A 26,656-nucleotide genomic window follows, 5' to 3' on the forward strand; every position below is an offset into this window, starting at 1 on the left:
GGCACGCCGCCCTCGCTGTATCGGACCCGCTTAGGCGCACACCAAGCAAGGCAGGGCAGGGGCCTAGCCAAGAAAACGTATATCGACGCCAAACAAAAAGTAAAAGTGTATCGAGATGACAGATGCTACGAAAAGTCACGTGACTATTTCCATAGACATTTTTTAAAGTTTCTATTGGCTCTTTCTATTAACGATACTCATCTTGGCTAAGCCCACAGACCTCTCAGAGCCATCCGTAAAATGGCGGTGTCCAGCCCATCCCACAGATGTGGGACAGCGTCCCGACACACCTGGGTCAAAATTATTAGCGCTGTCTTGTTTTTTGTCCCCAAATCTAACGGAGTGGAGCTTTTTGAATAGGTTGAAATTTAGTTTTTAGTTTTTATGAAGAGAATTATAGTTAACTGACTTTACGCATAAAACACTGAACGGCTTTAGATGAAATTTGGTATGGAGAGTTTGAGGCCCGGGAAAGGACATAGAAGTTTTTATTAATCATCACCATCTTTCCACGCAGACAAAGTAAAAAATAAAGTGTGATATTCTAACCTAATCGAATACGAATACTTGACAAAAATTTGAAGATGATGATTCTCGTTTTATAAGCTTTGTAGCGTATGTAGACTCAGGGGTGTATTTACCCTGTATATTTATCCCAAAGTGGGATGTTTTGCCGGTAACGGACACTTATGATTGTTCTGTTTGTTTCATTATATTTTTTTGTTAATTTTATTGTATGCAATTGCATACTTCATACATTGTATTTAAGTATGTTCTATCTATTGCAAATGAAGTGATTGATTGATTGAATTCAATGAATGCACATTTCTATAGATATTATATAAAGCTGCATCATTATAAAGCGCTAAGGACGAATATCGTTAATTAGACAAAGGCCAATAGGTTAAGCAGGCCAAATAAGCGAGAATCTTTTTAACTGATTTGTCCTCTAGCTCTCTGGGACGTGTTTCAGACTTCCAAAAATAAGGAAGATCACATTTGAGCTCTAATCTTAACGAATTCACTGCCTTTAAGCTAATTCCACGGCTTAACTTACGTGTTTTTAGTCACTCGCGCGATATGTTTCGCACTGCCAGCGCGAACACGGTTTTTCCAGTTTGTAGCGAAAAGTGCCTATGTACGAACAGAACAGAGAACGCGCCTAGCGGGTCACTGCCACTGGCAGTCAGTGTGTTAACCGGTGTAGGTACTAGTATTTATTTACACAGTCAGTATTAAATTCGACGGTGATAGTAGGTAGATAAAGACAACTAAAAATGACAATGCTGTGGTAGGAAGAATACATCTGTGGGTATCTATTTTCATACAATTTCATGTATAGGGTGGGCAAATAAGATTGATACACTTTGTTTTTAAATTGTAACTATTAGCCCATCCTGTAGGTAGGTACTTCTCGTCAACAGCCAAACCGGCTCTACGGTCATGCATATTGCAATAATATGCAATGACCATCACATAGTATAACAATTAGGTAACCGTAGGTACCTACTGAAAGAGTTCATTCACAAACATCGACTCACTGAACGACCAGCAATGTTTGTATACAATCTATCTATTCACAACACAGCTTAATCTCTCACAACCAAGCTAATTTTACCCTTACATCCAAAATAATGAAAGTCAAACTTATACTGGTCCGTTTGCGTGTGGCATTGTTAAGGTTTTTGTGAACTGTCTTGTCTGTGAACGATATCAGTGTGGCCGCGCGCGCCGCTATGCACGCGCGTGCGTTGTTCATCACAATCTGTGTCGCCATTTCAAATTGTTTGACGATCCATCAAAACAACGAGCCAGACATAGGTACGTCACTTATCGACTAAGACACGCGTGATGTGTAACGGTAATAAAGTTTTATAATTGAAGTGGAAATTGATTTATCATGTTTTGTTTGTTTACGCTCAAAAGTGATTGAAAAAACGTGGGCCGATAGCAAATTTGCTGATGAAGTAAAAAAACCATTCCTTTAAATGAATACACTAACTTTCAAGATGTTCGTTTCGAATTGAAAACCCATATCATAAATTGACGTATTTTGCTGTCAAAAGTCATAAGCTCGACGAGTGACGATGACTAAGAATCGGTCGCCCGTAGCGCCATATGTTTGGACTCGGGCGCAATGCCCTCCCGAAACGGGCCTCTTTGCCCGCGGAATTCAAATAACGGTCGGGTGCTCAGCTGTCGTTTGGAGCTCGTATAGTCATTCAAGCCTGCGTACCTGCCTATGAACTTTAAGACAGGTAGACTTGAATTAAACTAATATCACAGTCATCATTTTCACTGTAACAAGATAGGTAAGCACTTAGCTACTTTGACTGAACTGTTTTTAATTTTGAGTCACCTGGATAAATACAGATGGCTTGTAAGTTGTAACTTAAATGCGATGTTACTGATTGGTTGATACAACACTAGTTTATTTAGATAAGTTATCGAAAGTAAATACCTACAAGGTATATCTTGTCAGTCCGACGAACGGCATGACTAACTGTAGGCACGCTCAAACAATTACAACCAACGTTGGCAATGTTTAAGGTTTAATTCGCGGAATGACCTCTTACTCGTATTTCTGTTCAATGTTTGATACACTTTCGATCTAAGCATTCGCCAAAAATCCGCTGAAATTTACTTCAATGAAGCGTCGTACGTGAATACGGTGAAAATATCTATTTACTCGTACGTTTCTGAATAGAAACGTACGTATACTTGTGAAACAAATAACTATTGTTTTACAAGGGTGCAAAGTTGTTTAACCGCTAGTGCTAATATTGATACCCGAGCAAGCGAATAATTCCAAAATTGAACCAAGAAAAGCGTAGCGAGTGGTTTGACAAGTAGAATCATGAGCGTTGACAAGTAGAATCTTGAGCGTTGCCAGGGTTTCAAGGCACGAGGGTTAAACAAACTGTGCCTCCGAGTGAACAATTTTTTTGTCACCACACCAGCGCGAGGAAAATACTAACTGAAATACCAAAAAAAATCAAACCAAATCAAATACAAAGAAAAGTAAAAAATTTATCATTCAAAATAATCATTGAAAAGTTAATTCTACCAGCTTACATAAGGAAATAAGTCAAAATTTGCATCCGATTACTTTACCCCACATGTGGATAAAATGCAACTTTATTAGTTTTTGAACAATCAAGACGAGGGCCTTTACCAGTTGGTGTGGTGAAAATAACAATTTAATTTCAATATCATTGCATAGCGCTCACAATTCGAGAACTTTCACATAAAATATCTCCGAGTACCGTTCAAAATTAAACAAAAAAAAAATAGAAGTAAATTTGTTATTAATTTCAGAAACGCATTCAAAAGAAGAACTGCCGCCACTCTTCATAGTGTGTAACCTCACTGACATAGTAACAATTACTGCACCAGAAAAATACAGTAACGACGCACTATACTATTTGTACAACCCAAGTAATGACGTCACTAAGCTGGACATAAAGCAAAATGCAGAGACAGACGAAAGACATGAACATACCGGTGATGAAAATCTAGTAAATAATAAATACAACGTAAGAAATGTTAATTTAGGACAGAAGGTCGACTCCAAAACGAATGACTCGTTTGGAGGAAACAATGAATTTGTCATTGGGCCTGTTGGGGAAGAGGACAATGGGAATTGGGTGCTCAGTATTTATTACAAGAAGAACGGATCTTGGGTGGAAGAGTTCCAGGTTATCACAATTCAGATAATTGGTAAGTATACCTAAAGAAATCTGCCAAGTATATATATATGGCTACTTACATAAAAGTATGTAGGTTCGCTACAGCGGAAACTTCATAAGTTCGCCTTATGGAGTTATAGCCATCTTATCGGGCATCGGCTAAAGGTTGTAGCTCCATCGCTCGAAACGATGCCGCCATAGCTTATTTGGCCTTTGATCAATTAGATGACGCTACTTTTTGATATTAAATTTTAACAAATTTAACACCAGTGAAAGAATAATGATCATGTGTCGAAAGATGGCAGTATATTTACTGTGGCTACAATAATTTTCTTGGTCAATTCACCTCTATTTCACATTCTCAATGCTTTCATGCATATTATTCGACAGCTGTCAATAAGGTTATTGTTCCATACCCGGCAGGGCCGCACCGTACAGAGCGATTAGCAAGTTGGCAATTCAATTAACTAGCATTCGATACGGAATGCGCCTAAAAGCTATTGCCAAATGCTTAGCGTAATGCCCGTTTAGATTTAAAGTAGCTAATCATTAAGCGTTAGCGAAAGTATAACCCGTTGTAGTAATTAAAACAATAATCACATTCACAATAGATGGCATCCTTAGCTAGCTTAGATAAATAGGTACTTAACTAATTTGTCCTTGCCATGCCGTATCGGGCGTAACTAGGTTAGTTTTTTTTCTATCCTGATATTTAACTCCCGATTCCATAAATAACTCCTTCCTAAGATCCTTTTTGTTAAAATAGACGCGTTTTACCTACCATTAAAACGCATATTAATTTACTTACCTTATTCGAAGCTTATTTAATTGAGATAGGCTGCACGTTTCCCGCCGGTTATTGCTATCTCTTTCTATACCCCTTCTACATTTCTCCCTCCACCTGGCAGTGGGGATGACTTTGGTTCATTCCCAGATTTCAATTTGTTCTTCATTGGATCGAAATTAAACCAGGCAGAGTTTACTCATAAGCTTCGAATAAGGTAAGTAAATTAATATGCGTTTTAATGGTAGGTAAAACGCGTCTATTAATTTGACTTGACCGTTATTCGAAGCTTATTTAATTGAGACATGTTTGTTATCGCCTGGTGGAGGACTTAAGATGCCAATGTGACATAGAATGTATAAAATGTATACCAGTTCACTTGTGGGATGTAAATATATATGCTAGATTGTTTCAAAATGAACAAGAAGATGATCGTACATCAGTTTTAATTAAGGGTTCACAATACATAGTACAGTTTTGGTAAAGTAATTTAAATCGATAAATACCATATGGAAATCTGAAATATTGGAATACATATAGCAATGGAAGTAAGACCCTGTTCTCTTAAACACGATTTGCACAGGTACTGCTACCTGAACTTCGTTTCTAATTAGTATTTCATAATTAATGTTAGATTAATACAATTTAAAAAAAAAAAACCGTACAGGTTGATAAAGTAATCAACAATATTTGAAACAACATTTCTCAAGACAAGTAGTCATAAATATGTATAGGTATCAATCAGAATATCCTTAGGACTAACTAATATTGATTGATTCTAGCTGAATTATAACTAATCAACTGCTGCAAACAAATTTGATATATTCATGGTATTATTCAAGGTGGGCGCAGGCATAACCTCGCGTCTGTAAAAATTTTTAAACGTATTTTCAGAACGCCAATTACCTCGTGACAGAATATCTTCTACAGAACAATTGTCCACCCAATTCTTAGAAGCTACAGCAGCACGTATGCTCCCAGGTGTTGCCGTTATGCCTGCCTCCCTAAACACAGATTTAACCCAACCTGCAATCAGAGCACGCGATGCGGCTTTAACATCACCTCTGAGAGAAATAAAGAGGCTATTACAATTGGCGGATTCTCTTCTACTTTTTAAAAGCGAGAATGTTTGTTGAATCCAAAAAACAGGGTCAAGATTTTTACACGTCTCATTAGTAAGCAATCTCCACCCTGATTGTCTGTAATCCGCACAATCAGTTTTAGACCCGAAAATAGGCCAAAAAATTATAGAATTATCGGTGAATATGCAGTGATTACAATCGATATTTAGCAATGTAAGATCGTGTATTCTCCTGCCCGAACAGAGAAGGAGGAGCAATGCCGTTCTTCTGCAAGCCTCAAAAATATTGTCATGGTTAATTTTTGATTTTCTAAGATAATCAATCAAGACTTCCACATTCCAAATTGGAGGTTTTTTATCTATCGGATTTCTTAAAGCTATGGATTTTAGCACATGCTTAACAAGGACATGAGTACTTAATCTTTCCGCAGAATCCGTATTACACAGAGTTGATACTACAGATTTATATAAAAGAATTGTCTTGTAAGATAATTTGTCGACCAAGTAAAGGTCTGATAAGTATTTGGCAACCTCTGGACCCGAAGGCTGTGTAGTATTTACTTTATGCTGCGTCGACCAAGTTACCCACTTTTTCCAAGCTGTATTATACGTCTTGCGCGTAGAGGCGCGCCAAGATGATTGAAGAAGGGCAATTTGTGCCGGGTTCCAGCCCGTTAGACTTTCCGACCACCCCCACACTTCCAGACTTCTAGCGTCATTTCGTGGACATTCGGAGGCGGTAGATTTGTGGTCACGTTCAGAAGGATCTTGTCTAGGTGACCTAGTGTAAAGGGAGCTGCTATGGCACGAGCTTTGAGATCCGCACGCCAGAAGACACGGTGCCATCGAGGAACTATCAATAGGAATGTTCCTGAAGCTTGGTTCAGGTGAGTCAGCACTTTCGGTATCAAATACGGGGGTGGAAAAATCCATGCCAGTTCGAAATTCCAAACCTTTGAAAAGGCATCGTGAAACAGGGCTTCGTGGTCGTTTTGGTCTATCGATACATAGTTGATTACGACATGAGCTCTCGCCGAAGCAAACAGGTCTATTACTGGCACTCCCCATTTGGAAAATACTCGCTCCGTGCCTTCTGGAAGAAGATGCCATTCCGGAGGTGCGCGCAATCTTGATAGATGATCCGCGTGACTGTTGTACCTCCCTGGTAAGTAAAACAGGCTTAGATGGATCTGATATTGCTCCAGCAATTGGAAAACTCTGTACGTTAGCTGTAAGAGAGGTGTCGACCTCGTTCCTCCCTGGTTGCGGAGGTAGGCTATAATAGTCTTGTTGTCGCTCTGAACTAGGACCGTCGAGTGAGACAGGAGCTGACAACGATCTTCCAAAACGTTTAGAATGGCAAGCATCTCCTTTTGATTGCAGTGCAACTCTTTTTCCGCACTCGTCCAGAGACCCCAGAGAGACTGATAATCTAGTTGCGCTCCCCACGCAAGATCTGATGCGTCGGTTGTCAGAAAATGAGACGGAGGTGGCACATGAATTCGAGACGAGCAATGACAATTGTGCATCCACCACACTAGATCGTCCCTCGCATCTTGAGGTATCGCATATACCCTTTTCGAAACTTCTGGAATCCGATTTAGGAGATTTAATAAGGCTCGATAGTTTAGCCTTCCCAAGTGAACCACGAAACTCGCAAAGTTTAGGAGTCCCACCAATTTCTCCAACTCCTTCCGGTTTGTCTTGTTGGTGTCTAAAATTTGACGTATCTGCGAGACTAACTTGGGTAATTTGTCTTTCGGCAGATACTTCTGATTGGACCACGGGTCCCAATAAACACCCAAATACACCAGACCTGTCTGAGGTTTCAAGACTGATTTTTCGTAGTTGACTATCCATCCCAGTGATTCTAGTCTTGTTAGGACTATGTCTACGTGGTTGACAAGAGTCTCTTTGACCTGGTGGGCAATCAAGAAATCGTCGAGGTATACAACTACTCGTATATTCTTCTTTCTCAGCGACTGAGCAATCCAGTTGGTTATTGACGCAAATACCTTTGGCGCTGTGGTTAAACCGAATGGGAGGCAGGTCATTTCTAGTAATTCTTGCCTGTAGATAAGACGCAAGAACCTTCTGGAACCTGCGCTTGGGCAACTGGTAAATGGAAATAAGCCTGTGACAGGTCTATTTTGCACAACCAATCTCTTGGTTGAAGAAAGTCCGGTATGCGATGAACGTTTAATAAATTGAATCGTTCTGTCAATACGAATTTGTTCAGGGCCTTTAGGTTGAAAATAGGGCGAGCAGTGCCGTCGCTCTTTGGTACTAGAAACATTGTGGAGAGAAAACTGGGTGAAGGTTCTGCTACTTCCAGTATACCTTGAGTCTTCATTTGATTGATAACAGCTGTCATTTCGGTCGAGTGTGGGCACTCGTAGTTGCTCTGATGAAGACTCGGATAAAGCAGTGGCGGTTTCTGTATGAAAGGTATGCTATACCCTTTTATTATTCGCAACAGAAAGTCTGGAGCATTCGCTTCTCTCCACATATTGTAATAGTCTGCTAAACGGCCGGCCCTGAACTGTAACAAGTCAATATCTCCTTCGCTTGTTCTGTCTCTGCCCCGCGGGGGAATGAGGGCGCTTACGTCCTCCTCGAGATCTTTGCTGATAGTCCCTTGGCTGTCGGTCTCGAAAGGAGGATCCAGGAACTGGCCTTGTATTAGAGCGAGCGAGATTGTACGCATTTTGATACCCTTGCGAAGTGTACGGTTGATGGTAGCCACCCCGCGAGGGTGGGATATTGTTTGCATCAGTATAGCCATGATTCTCATAGTTACTGCCACCAGCATGTGCGTGATTATATCGAGCACCCTGCGAGAGTACTTTACGAGGTGCTGCACCCTGCGAGGGAGCACTTGTCATCTTTGAAGGGCCTGCTTGCGAAGCAGGAGTCTTAGGTAATGGCCAGAAACATTTACGCACACCGCCATATTTTTCAATTGCAGCCGTAAAAGCCTCAGCGTTAAACAGTGACGTTCCTGACGGAGGAATCTTTCGTAAAGCGCATTTAACCAACTTATCTCTGACATTTTTTGTGATTCCATTTCGTCGCATTTGAATCACTTCCGCTCTGTGGCCACATATAACCTGTAAAAAATCTTCAGAAACCTTGTAGTAATCTCCACTGAGAAAAACACTGTTAAGTTTTTCACGAAGCGCCTCGTGTACAATTTCCGTGCCTCCCTGGGCCCAAGCCAGCACATCCTGCACGGCTGCGTGTAAGGCCTCCTGCTGTTTTAGCATACAGTAAGTTAATGCACCGAAAGCCCTATCTGCCTGGACTAAGTGAGGATTTTGATCATATTCCTTAACCTCGTCGTTAGTTTCTAAGTCAGTGTAGCCTGGAGTGTGATTATACACTTTTTGTATCTCTGCATAGCGTAGATTAAACCATTCATTATGATTCAACCGCTGTATATCACATAATAGCTTTAACTCACCTTCTGACGTCCCTGGCATAGCCGGTTCTTTCAGTTTGGTACCGAGTCCAAAAGCAAACGGCTTTGGTTCCAGGGGCACAGGCGGGGCCTGGTCTGGTCCATTTTCCACATAAAGATCTCGACTGCAATCTGAAATATCTGAAACATAATCGTACGGGCGAACACATTCGTTTGATCTTGCTATTTGTTCCTGTAAGCCGCTAACGAGTTTTGTCAATCTGAGTAACTCCTTTTTTGTGCCCCCCCTTTTGTTTGACTTGCGGTGCCGTTTTCGCCTCGGGCCTGATGTGCAGGAGCTAGCAGAACTGCTACTACTACTCGATGAACTGGAACTGGACGACCGGTCACGATTTCGTGTAGGTTTTCCCTGAGAACCAGCTTTGCTACACTCTCCGTTAGCATCGTCCATGATTCTAAATCAAATAACCGTATTAAAATGCTATTCAATTAACAAAGAACGAACGGTAAAACCGTTTAAGCAATTTTCATTATAAAATGGAGGGTAAGTACATTTTCCACAGCAAATATTTAGAGTCCCAGTATTTAATTTTACTTTATAATTACTTATATCACATGAGGGTAGAATCAATGAAAAGAATTACGGATATATTTTGCATGAATATCAACTTTAAAAATGTTAAGGACTTACGTGTATTGTTGCACACAATTATTAATGTATTTTGGTATTAGTATGTAGATACTATACCGTAAAAATGAAATTTAACCGTCGCGCTTGATATCGAATGTGGTGAATAATATTGCGAAATAAATTCCAATCCTTATTCTGTATAATATTTTTGAGAGCGCGACCAACCGCGGCGGGAAACTAGACGCCAATGAAGAACAAATTGAAATCTGGGAATGAACCAAAGTCATCCCCACTGCCAGGTGGAGGGAGAAATGTAGAAGGGGTATAGAAAGAGATAGCAATAACCGGCGGGAAACGTGCAGCCTATCTCAATTAAATAAGCTTCGAATAACGGTCAAGTCAAATTAATAACTGAAAATACCCTCAATAAATTATAAAAGTCTATACTTAGTCATGTTTAATAATTACACATGTATTTTACTTTCCTTGTATTCGAAATGAAAAGTAAGTGTTTAACTCGGGTTACACGAAACTATTGGCCTACTATTATAAAATACCTCGCCGTAGATGGGTGCCTTTCATCCCTTGATGCCCAATCCACTATAAAAAGGCGGTGAATTGAGCAACCAGGGATTCATTTTACAAATCTTCATGTTCCATTTCGCTGTTTGCCTGTCTTACATTTAGTTGCTAGAAAAAGAGGCAAACATCGAACTTGTAACTTTAAAACGCGGCACAGAAAGGCATATGTAGGTACATAAAGTTCAACTTGACATAATGGAATAAAATTTATTTTAATATTTATTAAATTTATTTTATGCACATATACTGGGTAAATGACGTATCGGAAGCCTATTACTGGCCACCTTCCAATAACTGGACACATTATATATTGGACATAAACCCAATTTAAAAGCGAAAAATAATAATATATTTACAGCAGCAAATACAACATATTATTAAAACCCATAAAAAGAACAATGATTTAAAACAATAAACGTGTACAATCTACAGCTCACGTCACGCTTTCGTAATGTTATTTTAAGTCTCATTTAATGCTGTTTAGAGACCAGAATATTATATTCTCACTTTATTTTAGATTTCGTCCCAATCCAGCCAGCATCCTCCATACTTACTGAGGGAGAAACATTGGAGTTGGGTTTCGCATACCCCCTACCGGACGTCGAGACCTGTGAACTGGTACAACCATCTATCGACCGACCTTACGACAGGTACTTTAGGTAGGTAGGAACATTATATAAACACAACTAGCGTTACCATAGTTTCAAAGTCGCCAGTACTAACAGTAACACGTTGGAGTGGGGTTTCGCGACCGCCTACCGGACCGAGACCTGTAACTGATGCAACCCTCTGTCGACCGACCTTATGACAGGTACTTCAGGTAGGTAGGAACATATATAAACACAACTAGCGTTCCCATAGTTTCAAAGTCGCCAGTACTAACAGTAACACGTTGGAGTGGGGTTTCGCGTACCTACCGGACCGAGACCTGTAGCTGATGCAACCCTCTGTCGACCGACCTTATGACAGGTACTTCAGGTAGGTAGGAACATATATAAACACAACTAGCGTTCCCATAGTTTCAAAGTCGCCAGTACTAACAGTAACACGTTGGAGTGGGGTTTCGCGACCCCCTACCGGACCGAGATCTGTAACTGATGCAACCCTCTGTCGACCGACCTTATGACAGGTACTTCAGGTAGGTAGGAACATATATAAACACAACTAGCGTTCCCATAGTTTCAAAGTCGCCAGTACTAACAGTAACACGTTGGAGTGGGGTTTCGCGTACCTACCGGACCGAGACCTGTAGCTGATGCAACCCTCTGTTGACCGACCTTACGACAGGTACTTCAGGTAGGTAGGAACATATATAAACACAACTAGCGTTCCCATAGTTTCAAAGTCGCCAGTACTAACAGTAACACGTTGGAGTGGGGTTTCGCGTACCTACCGGACCGAGACCTGTAGCTGATGCAACCCTCTGTCGACCGACCTTATGACAGGTACTTCAGGTAGGTAGGAACATATATAAACACAACTAGCGTTCCCATAGTTTCAAAATCGCTAGTACTAACAGTAACACGTTGGAGTGGGGTTTCGCGTACCTACCGGACCGAGACCTGTAGCTGATGCAACCCTCTGTCGACCGACCTTACGACAGGTACTTCAGGTAGGTAGGAACATATATAAACACAACTAGCGTTCCCATAGTTTCAAAGTCGCCAGTACTAACAGTAACACGTTGGAGTGGGGTTTCGCGTACCTACCGGACCGAGACCTGTAGCTGATGCAACCCTCTGTTGACCGACCTTACGACAGGTACTTCAGGTAGGTAGGAACATATATAAACACAACTAGCGTTCCCATAGTTTCAAAGTCGCCAGTACTAACAGTAACACGTTGGAGTGGGGTTTCGCGTACCTACCGGACCGAGACCTGTAGCTGATGCAACCCTCTGTCGACCGACCTTACGACAGGTACTCTAGGTAGGTAGGAACATACACGTAAACATAATTAACATACGTGTCTATCTATAAAAACAGTTTTCAAAAATGGTCAAAATTCATTTTCAGTGCCAGTTTTACCATAACATTAACTTTTTATGTACGAATACGAAAAAAAAATACAAAAAAATTGTTTTTTTGACGAATTTACTTAAACTCGTATAATTTTTTTTCTTTTGACTTCTTAGACCGAGAAATATGTTGTTTTACAGAGAGTACGAGAGGAAATCGCTGCACACGTGTACTTACGTCATTCGTAACCTGAGCACCCAGGACTCGGGATTATGGAAGATAGTCGGCGTCGGGAACATCGTGTACGAAGGCCGCAGCTCCGTGGAAGTCAGGAAAATCGGAGAGAACCTTCTTTTAGAGGCTTTGCATTTTGCAAGTTCTAGTGGAGATGGAACCAAATACTTAATGTTTAGTGTAATTCTGCCAGTTGGACTGATTTTAAAAATATATTGCTTGTATTGAAATATTAATTTTTTTATTTTCATTTTACCTGTGATACTTGATGCCATAGGATTTTCTTAGTTCAACTGAAGTAATTATATTGTTTTTCTCAAACATGTAGCTTCTTATGTTCGTCTTTTACTGTAATAAACTAATCATAGGCAAGGCTGGTAAGAAAAAAAAATTAAGGTTTTATGTCACTATAATTATTATGAAATATTTACATTCTTACATTAAAACTTCCATTAGACATTATTAACATTAACTTACTTTTTTACGCGTAAGACTCGCCACACTAGTTCCAGTTATCAATTATATGAAACTGTTGCAATTTGCAAAATATCTCTTAGACCTCAAACATTCAAGGTGACTTAACGGACGAAACAACCCTAAACAGCGGTCAAATCATGGCTGTTGCTTAAGTTCGTTATAAAAACTGTCGAGATTGTATCAAAATAATACAAAGTTTGACGATCATATTAACCGTGTCCTCTCGACAATCGCCTAGTCGTCTCCGCTCCCGCTGCCGCTCCCGCTCCCGCTCCCGCTGCCGCTGCCGCTGCGACTCCCGCCGCCGCCGCCGGCGGGCGCGGCGTCGCTGCCCTCGGAGTCGGAGTCCTTGAGCGCCTTGGCGCGGTCGAGGCGGCGCGCGCGGCGGGTCTCCACGTCCGACCCGTCAGATTCGCTCGAGTATATCGCTGCTCCCGCCGTCGCTGTTGAAAAATGGAAACCGCTAAATTAAAAGTTTTCTTGACAAGTAATTCTTTTGCATATGAATGACTAACGGATATGAATATAAAGACATAATTTTAAGCTATTATAAAGTTTAAAATGGCAGTTGATTTCTTGTATGCTAGACACGGATTTACATTCGAAACTCGGGCGGACTTACATAAAATTGCTGAAGTTCCGAATTGTCAGTCCTGCCATACTGCTAATACTTGTAAATAATAGATTTTAAGTACCTAGTATTAAGACATGACATGTAGAATATATTTTATCAATAAATTATCGTATCGTATCGTCCGACGCAAGTGTATTACGGCGCGGTGCTATACTCTCTCAGGGTCAAATACCTTTCTGCCTCGAATCATGCCATGCCGTGAATACATAGAACTGACGCAAGTGTACCATGAGTAGACCTACAGATTTTTATAGCACGGAAAAGGCAACGCAAGAGACTTCCTTTCGATATTTAGTTTATCGATGTCATAATAATGTCTTAAACTAATATGGCATGTTTGGAAATAAATTAGCAAAAATTACGATCCTATCAATTTATTAATAATTTACCTACATACTTTATATTTCAAAGAAAATCCATGACTCTCCAAATGGTCATCGCGCAATAAAATCACCATAAAGGTTTTTTTACATGATTCTCGAAGTAATCTATCTTTTTTTACGTATTATCGGACGTCAAACTGATTTGAGTGTTTGAAAAAATCCACTTTTATTTTGAAACAAACAGTCTCTAAATAAAAAAAATAAAAGCTATTATTATATTAAAGACAAAACAACACTTTTATTCACTTAAAGATTTTTCAACTCCCACTGATGTAATGTGAATATACCGGATGCCATATGAATAAATAAATAAATAAGCGGGACAACATGGAAAATGATTAAGGTTGGGTTACTTATCGATCATAGGATTGTCGATATTGTTATTTGGTCAAGCATTAAAAACATGACGTTCGTGCTAGGAAAATTTCTAGGTATAACCATGAGTCTCATCTCAAAGTTGTAATACCTTTCTGTCCCTGTTTGTATTTGTTCTTAATGGCCTGCAGGCTGACGCCGCCCTCGTCGTCGGAGTCGTCGCGGCGCGCGGCGGCGGCGGCGGCGCGCCGCTTGGGCCGCGCCGACGGCCGCGAGCGCATGGCCGCGCGGAGCTCCATCTCCTCTTTCTGTACTCAATGTTTATAAGTTGAACTGAGATGGACATTGGGCATCTTTACTTCGGGACGATGCGGAGTGGGTTGTTAATTTTTCATCACACTTGCTCGAAAGAGGTCTTATTTCATGCAAGTGTACTGAAGGACAAAGGCCTATATTGTTCCCGCGGGAGTTATGGATAACTCCCTAGGGAGTTATAGCTTTTTCTTTTAATTCTGTCACTAATTCATACGAAACATGTAAGTTTACTTTTAAACTAATGACGTTTATAATTTAATATTTTTGGTTATGTTTAAAATTATTTAATTCTATTTAATTCGATTAATTTAACAGCCATTTAAAATATTTTAACATAATTTGCAATCGTGGCTGAATGCTGAATAGGTCTGTGTAGTGAATGCAATCCCGACTCGGGATTGCAAATTCGAGATCCCGCGGGATTAGAAATATCAATCCCGCGGGATCCCGGAATTTTCGGGATCCCGAGTAGATTAAAAAAAAAGTAAAATTTGAATGAATTAAAACGATAATAACGGTATGTTTGTGATGGTGACGTTAATTAAAATAACGTATTAATAGACAGAAAACAAAAAACTTTATTCTTTAATATTATTAACCAAATCATCATCAGTTTTCCTTGGAAATTAACAAAGGTAATCAAAACAATAAGTATAACTGTAATAAGAATCAAAACAACAAGGAATTAGAGAGTATTACAAGTGATTTTGAAAGTGACTTCTTAAAAAGCCAGCTGCTGAGAATGCCCTCTCCGACTCAACACTGGTTGGCAACAGCGTGTCGAAGCAATTATATGCAAACTGCAAAAATCTCCCCCTTGTTCCTCCACACTCAAATAAATCCATTTCCTTTTTTATGACAGACTCGAATCTGTCTAAGCTCGTGGATACACGTGTAAAGGGACTTTTAGATGCTCGCAGAGTTTGTTCTCTTTAAGTGACATATTAGTTTGTACAGCAGTAGCACGTAAATTCAAATCTTCTGCAATCATTGAAAGAGGCAAGTCATCTTTGTTTAATACTGCCGTATTAATCTCTGCTTAGTTCGGTTCTTTACGATATAATACGTGTGTATCATCGCTGACGACTGCCGCCCAATCCCGTCAATCCCAAACGGGATCCCGTCATATTATGCGTCGGGATTGATCCCGAAAAATTACACGGGATCTCGCGAGATCGGGATCCCGCGGGATCGGGATTGCATTCCCTAGGTCTGTGCCTTCGATACCTAACCTGTCTTAAAAATACAAAATGGCGGACGAATGTTTGATATGTCACCGTATTTATGAATTATTTCGCTTAAAATTTAGTTTTTTCTTCACAAGTGTGATGAAAAACAATGTGTGTAACTCCGGGGGTAAGAATATTGCAAACTCGAGTCTTTAATTCCCTCCAGCCTGCAGCTGTCAGGAATTACTACCCTCGTATCCAAAATTTCACTTACCTCCCTCGTTACACAATGTTTTGTCTTATTTCTAGTTTAAATATCTATAGCCGGATTTTAGTTGTTAGGTATTGTGTGTTCTTATTTGTATATAAAATAAAGTTTAACAATTATGAAAGTAAATTAAAGACAAGAAAGTTCATAGAAGCTAGAAAGTCGGATATTTCTGATAAATGTTATTTAGCTTACCAAAGAGAATTGATTGTAATAAAGAGGTAAAGTCTAAGTAAATAACGGGACCCTTAGTTTGACATCCATAACAAATAGCCTTGTACTGCGACATATGTATTGCAGTCACTGAATTGTCAAACGTCAACTTTTGACAATCGGTTATCGCAAAATTTATGGAGCTGTACAACGCCATCTTGTTTACCTGTCAAATCGAAGCATTCAAATTATTTTAGATTATACACATAAAGTTCCAATAAGGTATTTATCTCACTATGTATGTATCCTGAAGGTAGAAGCCCTGATGGCCTAACGGTAAGAGCGTGCGACTTGCAATCCGGAGGTCGCGGGTTCAAACCCCGGCTCGTACCAATAAGTTTTCGGAACTTATGTACGAAATATCATTTGATATTTACCAGTCGCTTTTCGGTGAAGGAAAACATCGTGAGGAAACCGGAATAATCCCAACAAGGCCTAGTTTACCCTCTGGGTTGGAAGGTCAGATGACAGTCGCTTAAAAACTTAGTGCCTACGCCAAATCTTGGGATTAGTTGTCAAGCGGACCCCAGGCTCCCATGAGCCGTGGTAAAATGCCGGGCCAACGCGAGGAAGATGATGTATGTACCCTGATGAAGAAGAATGATGGACACTCACCTTAAGTTGATACTTCCTATCGGCGTCAGGGTCCGCTCCGACCTGCGACAGGATCTTGATGGAGCTGGTCTTTGTGGAGCGGTCCGCTAGAGACAGCGTCATCTTCCTGTGGGTGAATGACTCGGTGGAGTGCGGGCGGAAGGACAGCTTCGTGCGGAACACCGCCTGGCCTTGCAGACCTGTGCCTTGGCGGACGAAGAGATGATTGTGGTCACCCTGAAATCAAAAGATACATTGAAATATTAAACTTTTTTGTTTACCACAAAATCAAAAGAAATATTCTAAGCATAAATTGTGCTCCTGAATTAGACAGCTAAAGATGGCGCTGTACGGCGCCAAATGTTTTATTATAGAAACATTCCATGGCTTGTCACATACAAACATTTATTTCATGTATCAGATTTTATTTTTCAGTGTTACGAGGCAATGGTTCTTTTACTAAGCATTTTTTTATCCTTTGTCACAGAGAAAGGAACTGAACACGCAAATCGTGGAATGCCCCTGTAACTGATTGCCAAAAGTCAACTTTTGTCAGAGTGACCGCGTAATGTAAAGATCCATACAACATCATCTACATTAACTGTCTTTAAGCTAAGCACGAATGCGTCTAAGACTTGACATCTAACAAACAATGAATATTTTACAAATTGGAATGGGAACTAGCTGTTCTGCCTACATCTTTATCCTTAGAGTTGGACCACGCTTAGATATGCATTCTTAGGGCCTCCGCTGGCTGGCGCGGGTGCACGGAGCGGACGAGCGGGTTAACGAAAAATAGTATGAGCAACGCTAACTGAAGCGAACGCGTGCGGCGGATTTCACCTACAAATAGCACCCGCGTGCGTGCGCACGCGGCGGGCGTCCGCGTCAGCTAGCGGAGGCCCTTTGTGCCAAGTTTGTGCGAAGTTAGCGTGGCCAGAGTCTATCTGAATATATTTCATAAGAAGCATCTTAGTAAATCAAGAACATTCCACCAGTGTCACTTCGGTACTTCGGTAATGGAAGTAAGAAAAATGTTCGTCACGCTTACATTTTTAAGCTATATTAGAAAAAAATTACGCTTGAAGTATTAATAACATTGATAACCAACATTGGCGGAATGCTCCATAAACTTCTCATCATCATACCAATGTCGACACGAAATATCGCTAATATTATTAATCGACCTCTAGCTGTGCGTATCCTGAGGACTCGTATTTTAAACATACCGTCGTTCCACATTTAGGTAAAGTAGCCCAGCACAGAACTAAGTATGTAAAGGAAATTGTGTGAATCTTCTCAGATATTATTATAGTTTATACGGCTACAATTGCTTTGGCAACCGATGTCAATACTGGAGGTATACCAGTTGACTTCGTCGCCAGTCAACAGACTGATAGGTTGGTAAGTAATAAATTTAATAATCTATAGAACTTTTGCAATGTATAAGTTTCAAAAATAAATGGTGCGTGTTGCTTACGTGCAAAGGTTGTTTATACACGTCAAATATCTCAGCGCCGAGATGCAGGGACATACTCCCGTCCGACCATTTGACCATGCGTGCGTTGGACTCTTTGATGGCGTCGCCTTCCTTGTCAAAGCTGGTCCGCCAGCGCATTGTGTTCTCCACCTTTAGTTTCAGTCTGCAACATAGCAATGTAGCTTTAGTTGAATTTGTAGATGATCTATATAGATTTTTGATTGAACCCTCTTTCTTCTTAGAACTGTTATGTTATGACGCAGATCTCTTAGTCAGCTTCATACGTTTTGAGACCATGTCCAATAAGACCTCGAAAACCTAGAAATCGACTCCCATGACGATTTGTTACCGGCACAACTATAAATCAAAAAATCACGTAGCATTCGAAATATTACTTTGATATTCTAGAATGGTATTTAACTAAAGACAATGAACATCAGATTACCGAAGTGAAATGCAAAAATATAAATAAACCGAAATACCGAAATTGAATACCGGTTATAATTTGTATGAAAAATATACCGGTATTCGATCCCTGTTTGTTACTAAAGTCAAGGAGAGTCTGAAATAGAGATGGATTATCAAAGTCAATTTACTATGGCTAGTAAATTTTACTTTGACAATCCACCTCTATTTACCGACGAAAGACCTTCCTTCTTCCTCGCGTTGTCCCGGCATTTTGCTACGGCTCATGGGAGCCTGGGGTCCGCTTGACAACTAATCCCAAGATTTGGCGTAGACACTAGTTTTTACGAAAGCGACTGCCATCTGACCTTCCAACCCAGAGGGTAAACTAGGCCTTGTTAGGATTAGTCCGGTTTCCTCACGATGTTTTTCCTTCACCGAAAAGCGACTGGTAAATTTCAATAGATATTTTTTAAGAATTTTCAACCAATATAATATAATTATAACCGGATTAACCGGAGCTCTATTTTCAACTCAAATATTACAATATTATTGAGCAACACACTTTTCGTCAGTCGCGCCACCCATAACATCTAGTGTCAAGTAGCGGTACTGATAAATCCACTACTTGACGCTAGATGTCGACTACGAAAATAATAAGCATTTTGGTAAAAAATCTCATGTATGGAGTGAGTACTCTATTTCTCTGTGGTTTCACGAAGTCTAATTCACAATATTGGTTAAAGTTGGCTCATATTTTTACTAATCTTAATAGTTCTGTTCAACTGTTCATGCAATCAAATCAAACCAAAAGATTCCCTTGGGCCACAATAGACCTCGGATCTATCATGAACCATAAAGTCAAACGTCATCAACGTCTCACCTGTAACGACCTTCCTCATCCAACGTCTCTTCCTCGTCAATCTCATCTTCATAAGTCGCCGGGTCATAAGGCCTAGTTTCCACTGACAAGAAATTGGGCAGTTTCACGAAATGCAACTCCTTGCCGAGCTCGGTCCAGATCTTGGGCATGTCCACGTCTATGCGCGTTTCAGGGATCTCCACTTCTTCCTCCTCTTCGGGTTTGTCGCGGCCCTCCTGTTGGAAATTGGGGGTTTCAAAAGTTGTTAACTGAAGTAGACAACAGTATTTGACTTCCACATTGGAATTATCAAATAACGATATGTAAAATTATAATGTCTACCTCTAATCGATCTACGAGCATTATCGTCTCTGCGCTCGTCGTTCTACTTGCCACGGCTACTTCTACGTAACCTTGACCTCAATGGCGACTTTGATTTACCAGAGATCTAGTCACCTCACTAGTCATATATGTCAGTCTTCGACTAACCTCATCCCCGCTTCTACGAGCATCATCGTCTCTGCGCTCATCATCGGACCTGCCGCGGCTACCACTTCGCGATCTTGACCGTGACCGCGACCTTGACCTCGAACGGGATCGCCCGGATGCCTTGTCGCCTTCGTCTTCTGTACTGATGTCGGAGGCGTCGCCGAATAGGGCATCGGCAGTTACTGTAAGGGATTTTGAGGTATTTGTTAGAAAAGCAGTCACAAAGTTTTTCTAGCATTGAAATGACGCTTAATTTCATTCAGCCTATTGGAAAACATTTTTTTACTGGTTCCTGGTTCGCTAATACACTTATCGCAAAGAAATCAGCAGAACTTCTGATCAGAACAGAATCTTGTACCTAGAATTGCAGAAAGATAACAAACATTTAAATATATATTTCATTAAAGTAAATATATTCCCGGTGGATACAGGATACGTTAAAGAGAACGTGCGTCATCTGTAGGAGGTCAACGGAAGGAAGTTAAAGTTTTCGATTTAGACCACAACGTAGGTAGAAGGGCCTCCAACGCGCATGGTCCTTATATGACATCATAATAAATATAGCATATAGGTAAGCTTTGATAACTTTTGACCAATAAGGATAAAGGATAAGGTACATTGAATTATATGTCATTGCATTCGATAAAGAGCTAATCCTCTTATTAGCTCTGTTTAGAGGTTTCTAATACCACTTACCAGTGTCAGTCTTCTCTTTGTCCTCGTTATCATCATCGTCCGAGTCGACCAGCTTCTTGGCCTTCCGTTTGGGCTTGCCGCTGGTATCGGACCCGCTGTCGGAGCCTTTACGTTTCGGCACGCTCTTGCCGCCGTCGCTGTCCGAGTCGGAGATTACGGCGCGTTTCTTCTTCTCTGCTGCTATTTGGTGAACAGTATGAAGTCATATAAGGGAGCCTGTTAATCGCAATTTTTGATCTCCATGCTCATAATTTATAACTCACGAGCAAATTATTAAAGATCCATTTGTTAGGTTAAAACCTGACCAAGAACAATTACTGTGTGTATCACAAATCCTTTAAAGAAAACCGCAACAAAACTGTTTTATTAGAGATACGAGTAATTGGAATGTATATACACAAACACCCAAACAACCTCTGACCCTAAATGCAGATTCCCTCGCCGTTTCGTCGGGTGGGAAATGAGTTGTGATTGACTTAGTTATGAGTCAAAATATCTTTGCGACCACTATCTACAGTACAAATAATTAAAATACTAGCTTTGTGGTGAAATTATAAGACAGTGTCTTACGTGAGCGAATAACTCGCGAACGCGAAGCGGCGCGGCGCGGGTGAATTCAATCCCTTGATATCTATGGAAGTGTCCTACGTGGGCGATCTCCGAATGCCGTTGGGCCGCTGCGCCGCGCCACGTCGCATTCGTAATACAACAAACAAGATAACAAAATTAATATCGGTTGGTTTTTTACTCACCAGCATTAGTTTCTGATGCATTAGAACTCTTAGAACGCGACCGAGAACGGCTTTTCGACTTGGATTTACTTCTGGACTTTGATCTGGACTGTCTTGATCCCGATCTGAAACATAACAGAGCATTTATTTAAAATATTGTCATTTTACTATATTTACTAGGAGAGAAAGTAATTTGAGAAGGAGTCATGTAACATACATGTTCTAGCAAACTTGTTTTAGTAAGGCGGGTAGTTCTTGAAGCGAGGAAACATAAAGGAGGAATGGAGAACTTCGCACGGTTCTTGTAAGCTTCAGTAGCTGAGTTGTATAAAAATAATCGGAACGGTGTTCCAAAAGGTTGCAAGTTAATCTTGCCCAAAAATGTGAATTTTCCATTTTCCTTTAATATAAAAAAATGTTTTAGTTGAAACCAGAAGGAATTTTACCTGGATCTACTTTTGGCCTTAGCCTGGTCATCATCTATCATGAGATTCGGCGAATTTGATCTGCTATCCTGCACATCCTGCCTCTCCACCGGGCTCTTAGACCTTGAGGATGCACTACCAGACCTAGACCTCGACTTCCTACTCTTCGGACTCGCGCTCACCGACTTGGACCGCGACCGACTTTTGGCCTTTGGACTTTGGGATCGTGATTTTGACGAATGCGACCGGGTTTTCGGACTCTGAGACCTGGATTTTGGACTCTGGGACCGGGACTTGGGGCTGGCGGATCCCGATTTGGGACTTTGGGATCGGGATTTGGGAGATTGTGCGCCAGACTTCGGGCTGGCTGAGCGGGATTTCGCGCTACCTGAACGAGATCTGGCGCTGCCTGAGCCTGACCTACGAGAACCGCTTCTAGACCTTGACTTAGACTTGCTTCGGCCTTTAACGCTTCCAGATGATGAAGCGGATTTGTTACTTTGAGCTGAACCAGAGCGAGATCTGTTAGAAGCGACAGGAGAGTTGGATTTGCTTCGGGATGCGTTGGAGGATTTTCTGGAGGCAGCGGAATGGTGGGACTGTGGAGAGCCACTTCCCGATTTAGCTGGACTGCGGGAGCCGGATCTGAAAAAAAAAGCAAATAACAAAACTACTTGTGTTGTGACATTCGGTGTTTTTTACATAAATGTTTTTTTACTCCTTGCTGAACCCTGTTTGTTAAGAAGCCAACTAGATAATGTTGCACACAAATACAAATCGTTTATTTCTTCATCTTCTTTTTCAGGGGCTATGTAAGGCTCTACAGCCTATATATCACTGCGACCATTCATGATCTATTGTGATCGCCACCTACTACAACTCTTGATCCAAACCTGCAACTTCAAACAGCTGCAAGATCTTCTTGATCTCGAGAGACCTTAACTCCTCCGGGCGTAATATGTGTCTGCCCAGGATTGAGTCACGCGTGCGCATTAGGCAAAGGCACTCTGCAAGGTGGTGGTGGTTATATGGTGATATATGGAAGATGTGCCAAGGCGTCTTCTCTGCCTCCATGCAGAGTCTGCACCGCCCCATGTCACGTTTCCCCATAGCAGTGAGTGAGCATGTGCTTATTTAGGCCGCAGTGCCCAGTAAGCACCCTTACCAAGTTGCGCAGTTGGTTCCTAGACAGCGCTAAGGCGTTCGAGGCCGCCTTTTTGCTAAAGGCCTTGATAAGCGCCTTGGAATGATTCAAGCCTGTAGTTTCTCTCCAGAGTTGAATGGTTTTGTAGTGACAGTAGGTCTTTAGGGTGAGCCGCGTTAGGCGTTAGGCTTATCGTTTATTTACCAAACCTTTTTTACTAATTGACATAACAGATTTAACTTAGAATAAATAAGATTTTACAATTAAGCTAATATCCATCGGCCCCAAACTAGGCGCAGCCTGTATCTCGGGAACCGGGAAAATAGATTTTACTCAGTTTAACTAAACTGAATAGCCGTTTTTTGAATAAGAAATCTCAAATATAAAATTAATTCAAGTACAAAAAGTGCATGCTGAAAAAACACAAACAAAAAATACAATAAAAAATAAAACATACAGGAAGGACATGCGTAAGTGGACTTATTTATTATTTAAGGAAGTGAGTGTGCGTGTGCGAGTGTGTGAATGTGTATATGTGGGTGTGGGTGTGTATATACGCTACTTAAGTATGAATGATGTCTTCTGTATGATCGTAAGACTGAGAAAGAAGCCATTTCTTAGTTTTCGATTTTAAGATAGGACAAGAGAAGTCATCGAAGTTACATAATTTGGAAACCCTATTGCATTGCATACGCAAGAGGGTAGCCTCTTTGCTGAGACGAGTGAGAGGCAGCAATAACAGCATCCTGAGGATGCAGCACCCGGACGCCTCGACTGCCCTATATTAAGGCATTGGGTCAACATCGTAACATGGAGTGCAAAATAATTGGGAAATAGAGTGTTATTTAACTTATAGTTTTAATTTTGTTATAAATTTACTAACATTTAGTTTATAGGATTCCGAGTTTAAATGAGACTAACAAGATATGGATTCAATGAGTCTGAAATAAATATTTTATTTATTATTTATTTATTGTAAACTGCAGGGTGCAGGAAAAATGGAAAGCATTTGGCGAATGCAGTATTCGAGGAACTCGAGGACAACGGACAGTCAGGTGATTAAGACGTTTTTGACGTCGTCTTACGCTGTCTACTGAAGCTACAGCAGTTCGATGAGATTCAATAACAGATTTTACTACAAAAAGTTGATGAATTCTAAGTACTGATGTTTCTCCATACAACTCGTTGGTGGGATAATGGAAAGGTTTCCTGAGCATTACCTTCAGGACGGCTTGCTGTGCCCGTTCTACCTCTACACAAAACTTAAGTATTTAGGTATTATAGCTTCCATAATAAAAGGGTACAAACAAATTATGGGTGTGTCTTGATGCGGGAAAATATCATGAGGTAACCTGCATATATCTGCAAAGATGCGGTTCCCTTTCTTTATTTCGTATACCTATAGAACTGACTAAATAGAATGAATGTGACCAATGTCAATACTCTTATATGGAACTTGTTTAAATAGACATGTTACTTCTAAAAGGCACACTTTTCAAGTTCATAAACTAACTAGTCTCTTAACTTTTTTACACAAAGTTGCCGCATTGGATTGTCATGATCAGCTTTTGCATTAGGAAAAACTCAGAGCAGGAGTCAAGGCCTCTTTCTTGCTGGCTTAACTAATATAGTGAAGTATTAAAAATGTAGTAACCTAGATCGGCTGCCCTCCTTGCCGGACGGAGCTGGGCTAGGGCTCTTCTTGCTACTAGCGCTGGACCCACTGTCTGACTCAGATCCAGAATCTGTGTCTGAAACAAAATAACTAGTAAGTTAGCTTGTTATTTCTTGTATACTTACATATCTTGAGGTTAATGACCCTACTTAGATAGGTGGCTATACTAATCTTTGTCAGAATTGCGGGGGACTTGGTGTCAGAGTTTTTTTAGAAACCTTAACTAACCATGAGTGTCCATGAGAAGCTAGCTAAGGTTATGGACAGAGGAAAGGGAAGGTTATGTTATAAATACTAATTTATAAACCAGAGAGAGCATGAATTGAACAACTGCCGTTTGGCCCAATTTTAGGTTGAAAAATATCTATAGTGCTTAAGTTAAAAGTTTTAAATAAACTTAGAGACATGAAGGTTTAATTGATCGTTACCATTACTATGATAAAGTATAGATGCGCCAATTAAATCCATTAATCCAAAACCTTTCACGGGCCACCCTTAACACTTTCAGTGCCCGGTGCCCCCTTTCCAGTACAAAATGAATGTGTTAACTCTCCGCCATATGCTGTAACTACAGCTTAACCTACCGTTCCCTGTTCCCAACTCCAAATTTTTAGTTAGCTTCTAGGGGTTAGCTTAGGTTACTAAAACCTTAGCACTCACCAAATTCCCATGTAATCCTGACAAAGAACTAAAACTTCTGACATGTCAGGGATAATCCTGATATATGGCAACCGTAGGTGTGGTAGCTCAGGGCAGGTTCTATAACTTCTATACATGTAAAACTTGGCAACCTAAATTAATGACATTGCATACAAAAATATAAACTGGCGAGTTGTCAGATTGTATAAGATTGTATTCTTTTTTTAGTTCATGTCAGAAACATGTTTTATAGTACAGTTCAATGATAACACAAAAACCAAATATTCGCCAAAACATTGAATATTTTTGACTTAGCCATACAAAATTAGTTTTACGTAAAGCTGTAGCAACTTACCCTCCGAAACGTTTTGCGTTATTGGTGCCATTGTTATGTGTTTCAATAAAACACAATTTTAGCTGAAAAATGATTAGAAAATCACCATTAAATCGAAACCGTAACCGTATACAAACACAATCTCAAACGGATTAATATCTTTGAGGTTATAAATAAACGTCAAGTGTGACGCTTGTTTGACGCGTATGAAACACGTTCACATAGATGTAGTATCGCTGCTTTCCTTAAATGTAAAGCCTATTACGCCATATGAAATACAGATGTAACAAGTTAATGTTAGGGGTCTTAATTCGAGGTTTGATATTGCAACTTCATTATTAAGGTTATTAAGGCTTTACTAAAGACATGAATTTATTTTGGAAATTCAGCAGGGTAGTGCTTACGTCAAGTTTGAGTAATATTTATAAGGCCATATTTATTTTTTCAACCTTTATGCACAAACCAAATCAGTGTCAGTACAAAAGGCGGACTTAATGCAATAAGGTATTCTCTACCAGTCAACCTTTACTTAAACGATGCAATTTTTTTACTTTTCGTTCAATAAGCAAGTACTTACTTTTTCGGTCAATGTGGAAATAAGTGACCATTATTAGTAAACCTGCTTTCTTCGCATGGATATCAACAATATACAAATTATTAGTTTGGTGTATTATTGTTCGTATAATATTCATTAAACCCAATGAATGGAGCATACCTATCAACCAGTTACTTATGTTAAGTATAGTTAGTTGTAAACATTGCACATTGTAAACAAACTGTTAGTAGGTGAAAGAAACCCAAATGCGATATCTATATATCTAACCAAAGCTTCTAAGTAAACTGGGTACTTACTCAGTACCCATATTATCTAGCCTTAGGTAAAGATCTTAAGATTATAACTTGATGTAGTCGCCGCCAGGCCGGTGCTATTAGGCCCTGAGCATGCCCGGAGCTCAAAGCACATTGTGTCGAACAAGGGTCGAGCTTGATAGTTGATAGCTACGTGACCCGTCTATAGTGAACATAGC

At 40.4% G+C, this 26,656-nt stretch overlaps 3 protein-coding genes across 6 annotated transcripts; 1 reads left to right on the forward strand and 2 right to left on the reverse strand.

Moving 5' to 3' along the window:
• Nucleotides 1-1,645: 1,645 nt before the first annotated feature.
• LOC133532334 (uncharacterized) lies at nt 1,646-12,610 on the forward strand. 3 transcript variants are annotated; one of them, XM_061870943.1, is made up of 4 exons: nt 1,646-1,821; nt 3,319-3,720; nt 10,706-10,838; nt 12,347-12,610. In XM_061870943.1, exons 1-4 carry the CDS (start codon nt 1,737-1,739, stop codon nt 12,606-12,608), a joined length of 882 nt encoding a protein of 293 aa, XP_061726927.1. In that variant the 5' UTR covers nt 1,646-1,736; the 3' UTR covers nt 12,609-12,610. The 3 variants fall into 3 exon arrangements, with proteins under 3 accessions (XP_061726927.1, XP_061726918.1, XP_061726936.1); XM_061870934.1 differs by having other exon boundaries at nt 1,690-1,821; nt 10,706-10,847; XM_061870952.1 differs by lacking the exon at nt 1,646-1,821 and adding an exon at nt 2,038-2,258 and having other exon boundaries at nt 10,706-10,847.
• LOC133532309 (uncharacterized) lies at nt 8,080-9,683 on the reverse strand. The gene is made up of 2 exons (XM_061870923.1): nt 9,667-9,683; nt 8,080-9,430 (listed from the first exon to the last, which is right to left on the reverse strand). Exon 2 carries the CDS (start codon nt 9,424-9,426, stop codon nt 8,107-8,109), a length of 1,320 nt encoding a protein of 439 aa, XP_061726907.1. The 5' UTR covers nt 9,427-9,430; nt 9,667-9,683; the 3' UTR covers nt 8,080-8,106.
• A 161-nt stretch (nt 12,611-12,771) lies between the features above and the next one.
• On the reverse strand, nt 12,772-26,606 carry LOC133532285 (another transcription unit protein). Of its 2 annotated transcripts, XM_061870893.1 has the most exons (12): nt 26,481-26,606; nt 25,650-25,711; nt 24,635-24,731; nt 21,858-22,481; nt 21,433-21,536; nt 20,681-20,860; nt 19,985-20,166; nt 19,517-19,731; nt 18,229-18,391; nt 16,770-16,985; nt 14,341-14,497; nt 12,772-13,300 (listed from the first exon to the last, which is right to left on the reverse strand). In XM_061870893.1, the coding sequence occupies exons 2-12, from the start codon at nt 25,678-25,680 to the stop codon at nt 13,092-13,094; spliced, it is 2,178 nt and encodes a 725-aa protein (XP_061726877.1). In that variant the 5' UTR covers nt 25,681-25,711; nt 26,481-26,606; the 3' UTR covers nt 12,772-13,091. The 2 variants fall into 2 exon arrangements, with proteins under 2 accessions (XP_061726877.1, XP_061726885.1); XM_061870901.1 differs by lacking the exon at nt 26,481-26,606 and having other exon boundaries at nt 20,681-20,857; nt 25,650-25,849.
• Nucleotides 26,607-26,656: the final 50 nt, after the last annotated feature.

Source organism: Cydia pomonella, chromosome 2, assembly GCF_033807575.1.
Source record: "Cydia pomonella isolate Wapato2018A chromosome 2, ilCydPomo1, whole genome shotgun sequence".
Lineage (NCBI taxonomy): Eukaryota > Metazoa > Arthropoda > Insecta > Lepidoptera > Tortricidae > Cydia > Cydia pomonella.

Bases quoted from the DNA above. Each gene is read 5' to 3' on its own strand.
- LOC133532309 (XM_061870923.1), bottom strand. From the start codon at position 9,426: ATGGACGATGCTAACGGAGAGTGTAGCAAAGCTGGTTCTCAGGGAAAA.
- LOC133532334 (XM_061870934.1), top strand. From the start codon at position 1,737: ATGCACGCGCGTGCGTTGTTCATCACAATCTGTGTCGCCATTTCAAAT. The intron at 1,822-3,318 runs GTACGTCACTTA...TATTAATTTCAG, and splicing joins AAACAACGAGCCAGACATAG to AAACGCATTCAAAAGAAGAA. The intron at 10,848-12,346 runs GTAGGTAGGAAC...GTTGTTTTACAG, and splicing joins CCTTACGACAGGTACTTTAG to AGAGTACGAGAGGAAATCGC.
- LOC133532285 (XM_061870893.1), bottom strand. From the start codon at position 25,680: ATGGCACCAATAACGCAAAACGTTTCGGAGG. The intron at 16,986-18,228 runs GTAAGCAACACG...TTTTGATTTCAG, and splicing joins TGTATAAACAACCTTTGCAC to GGTGACCACAATCATCTCTT. The intron at 14,498-16,769 runs GTGAGTGTCCAT...CATTGAGTACAG, and splicing joins ATAGGAAGTATCAACTTAAG to AAAGAGGAGATGGAGCTCCG.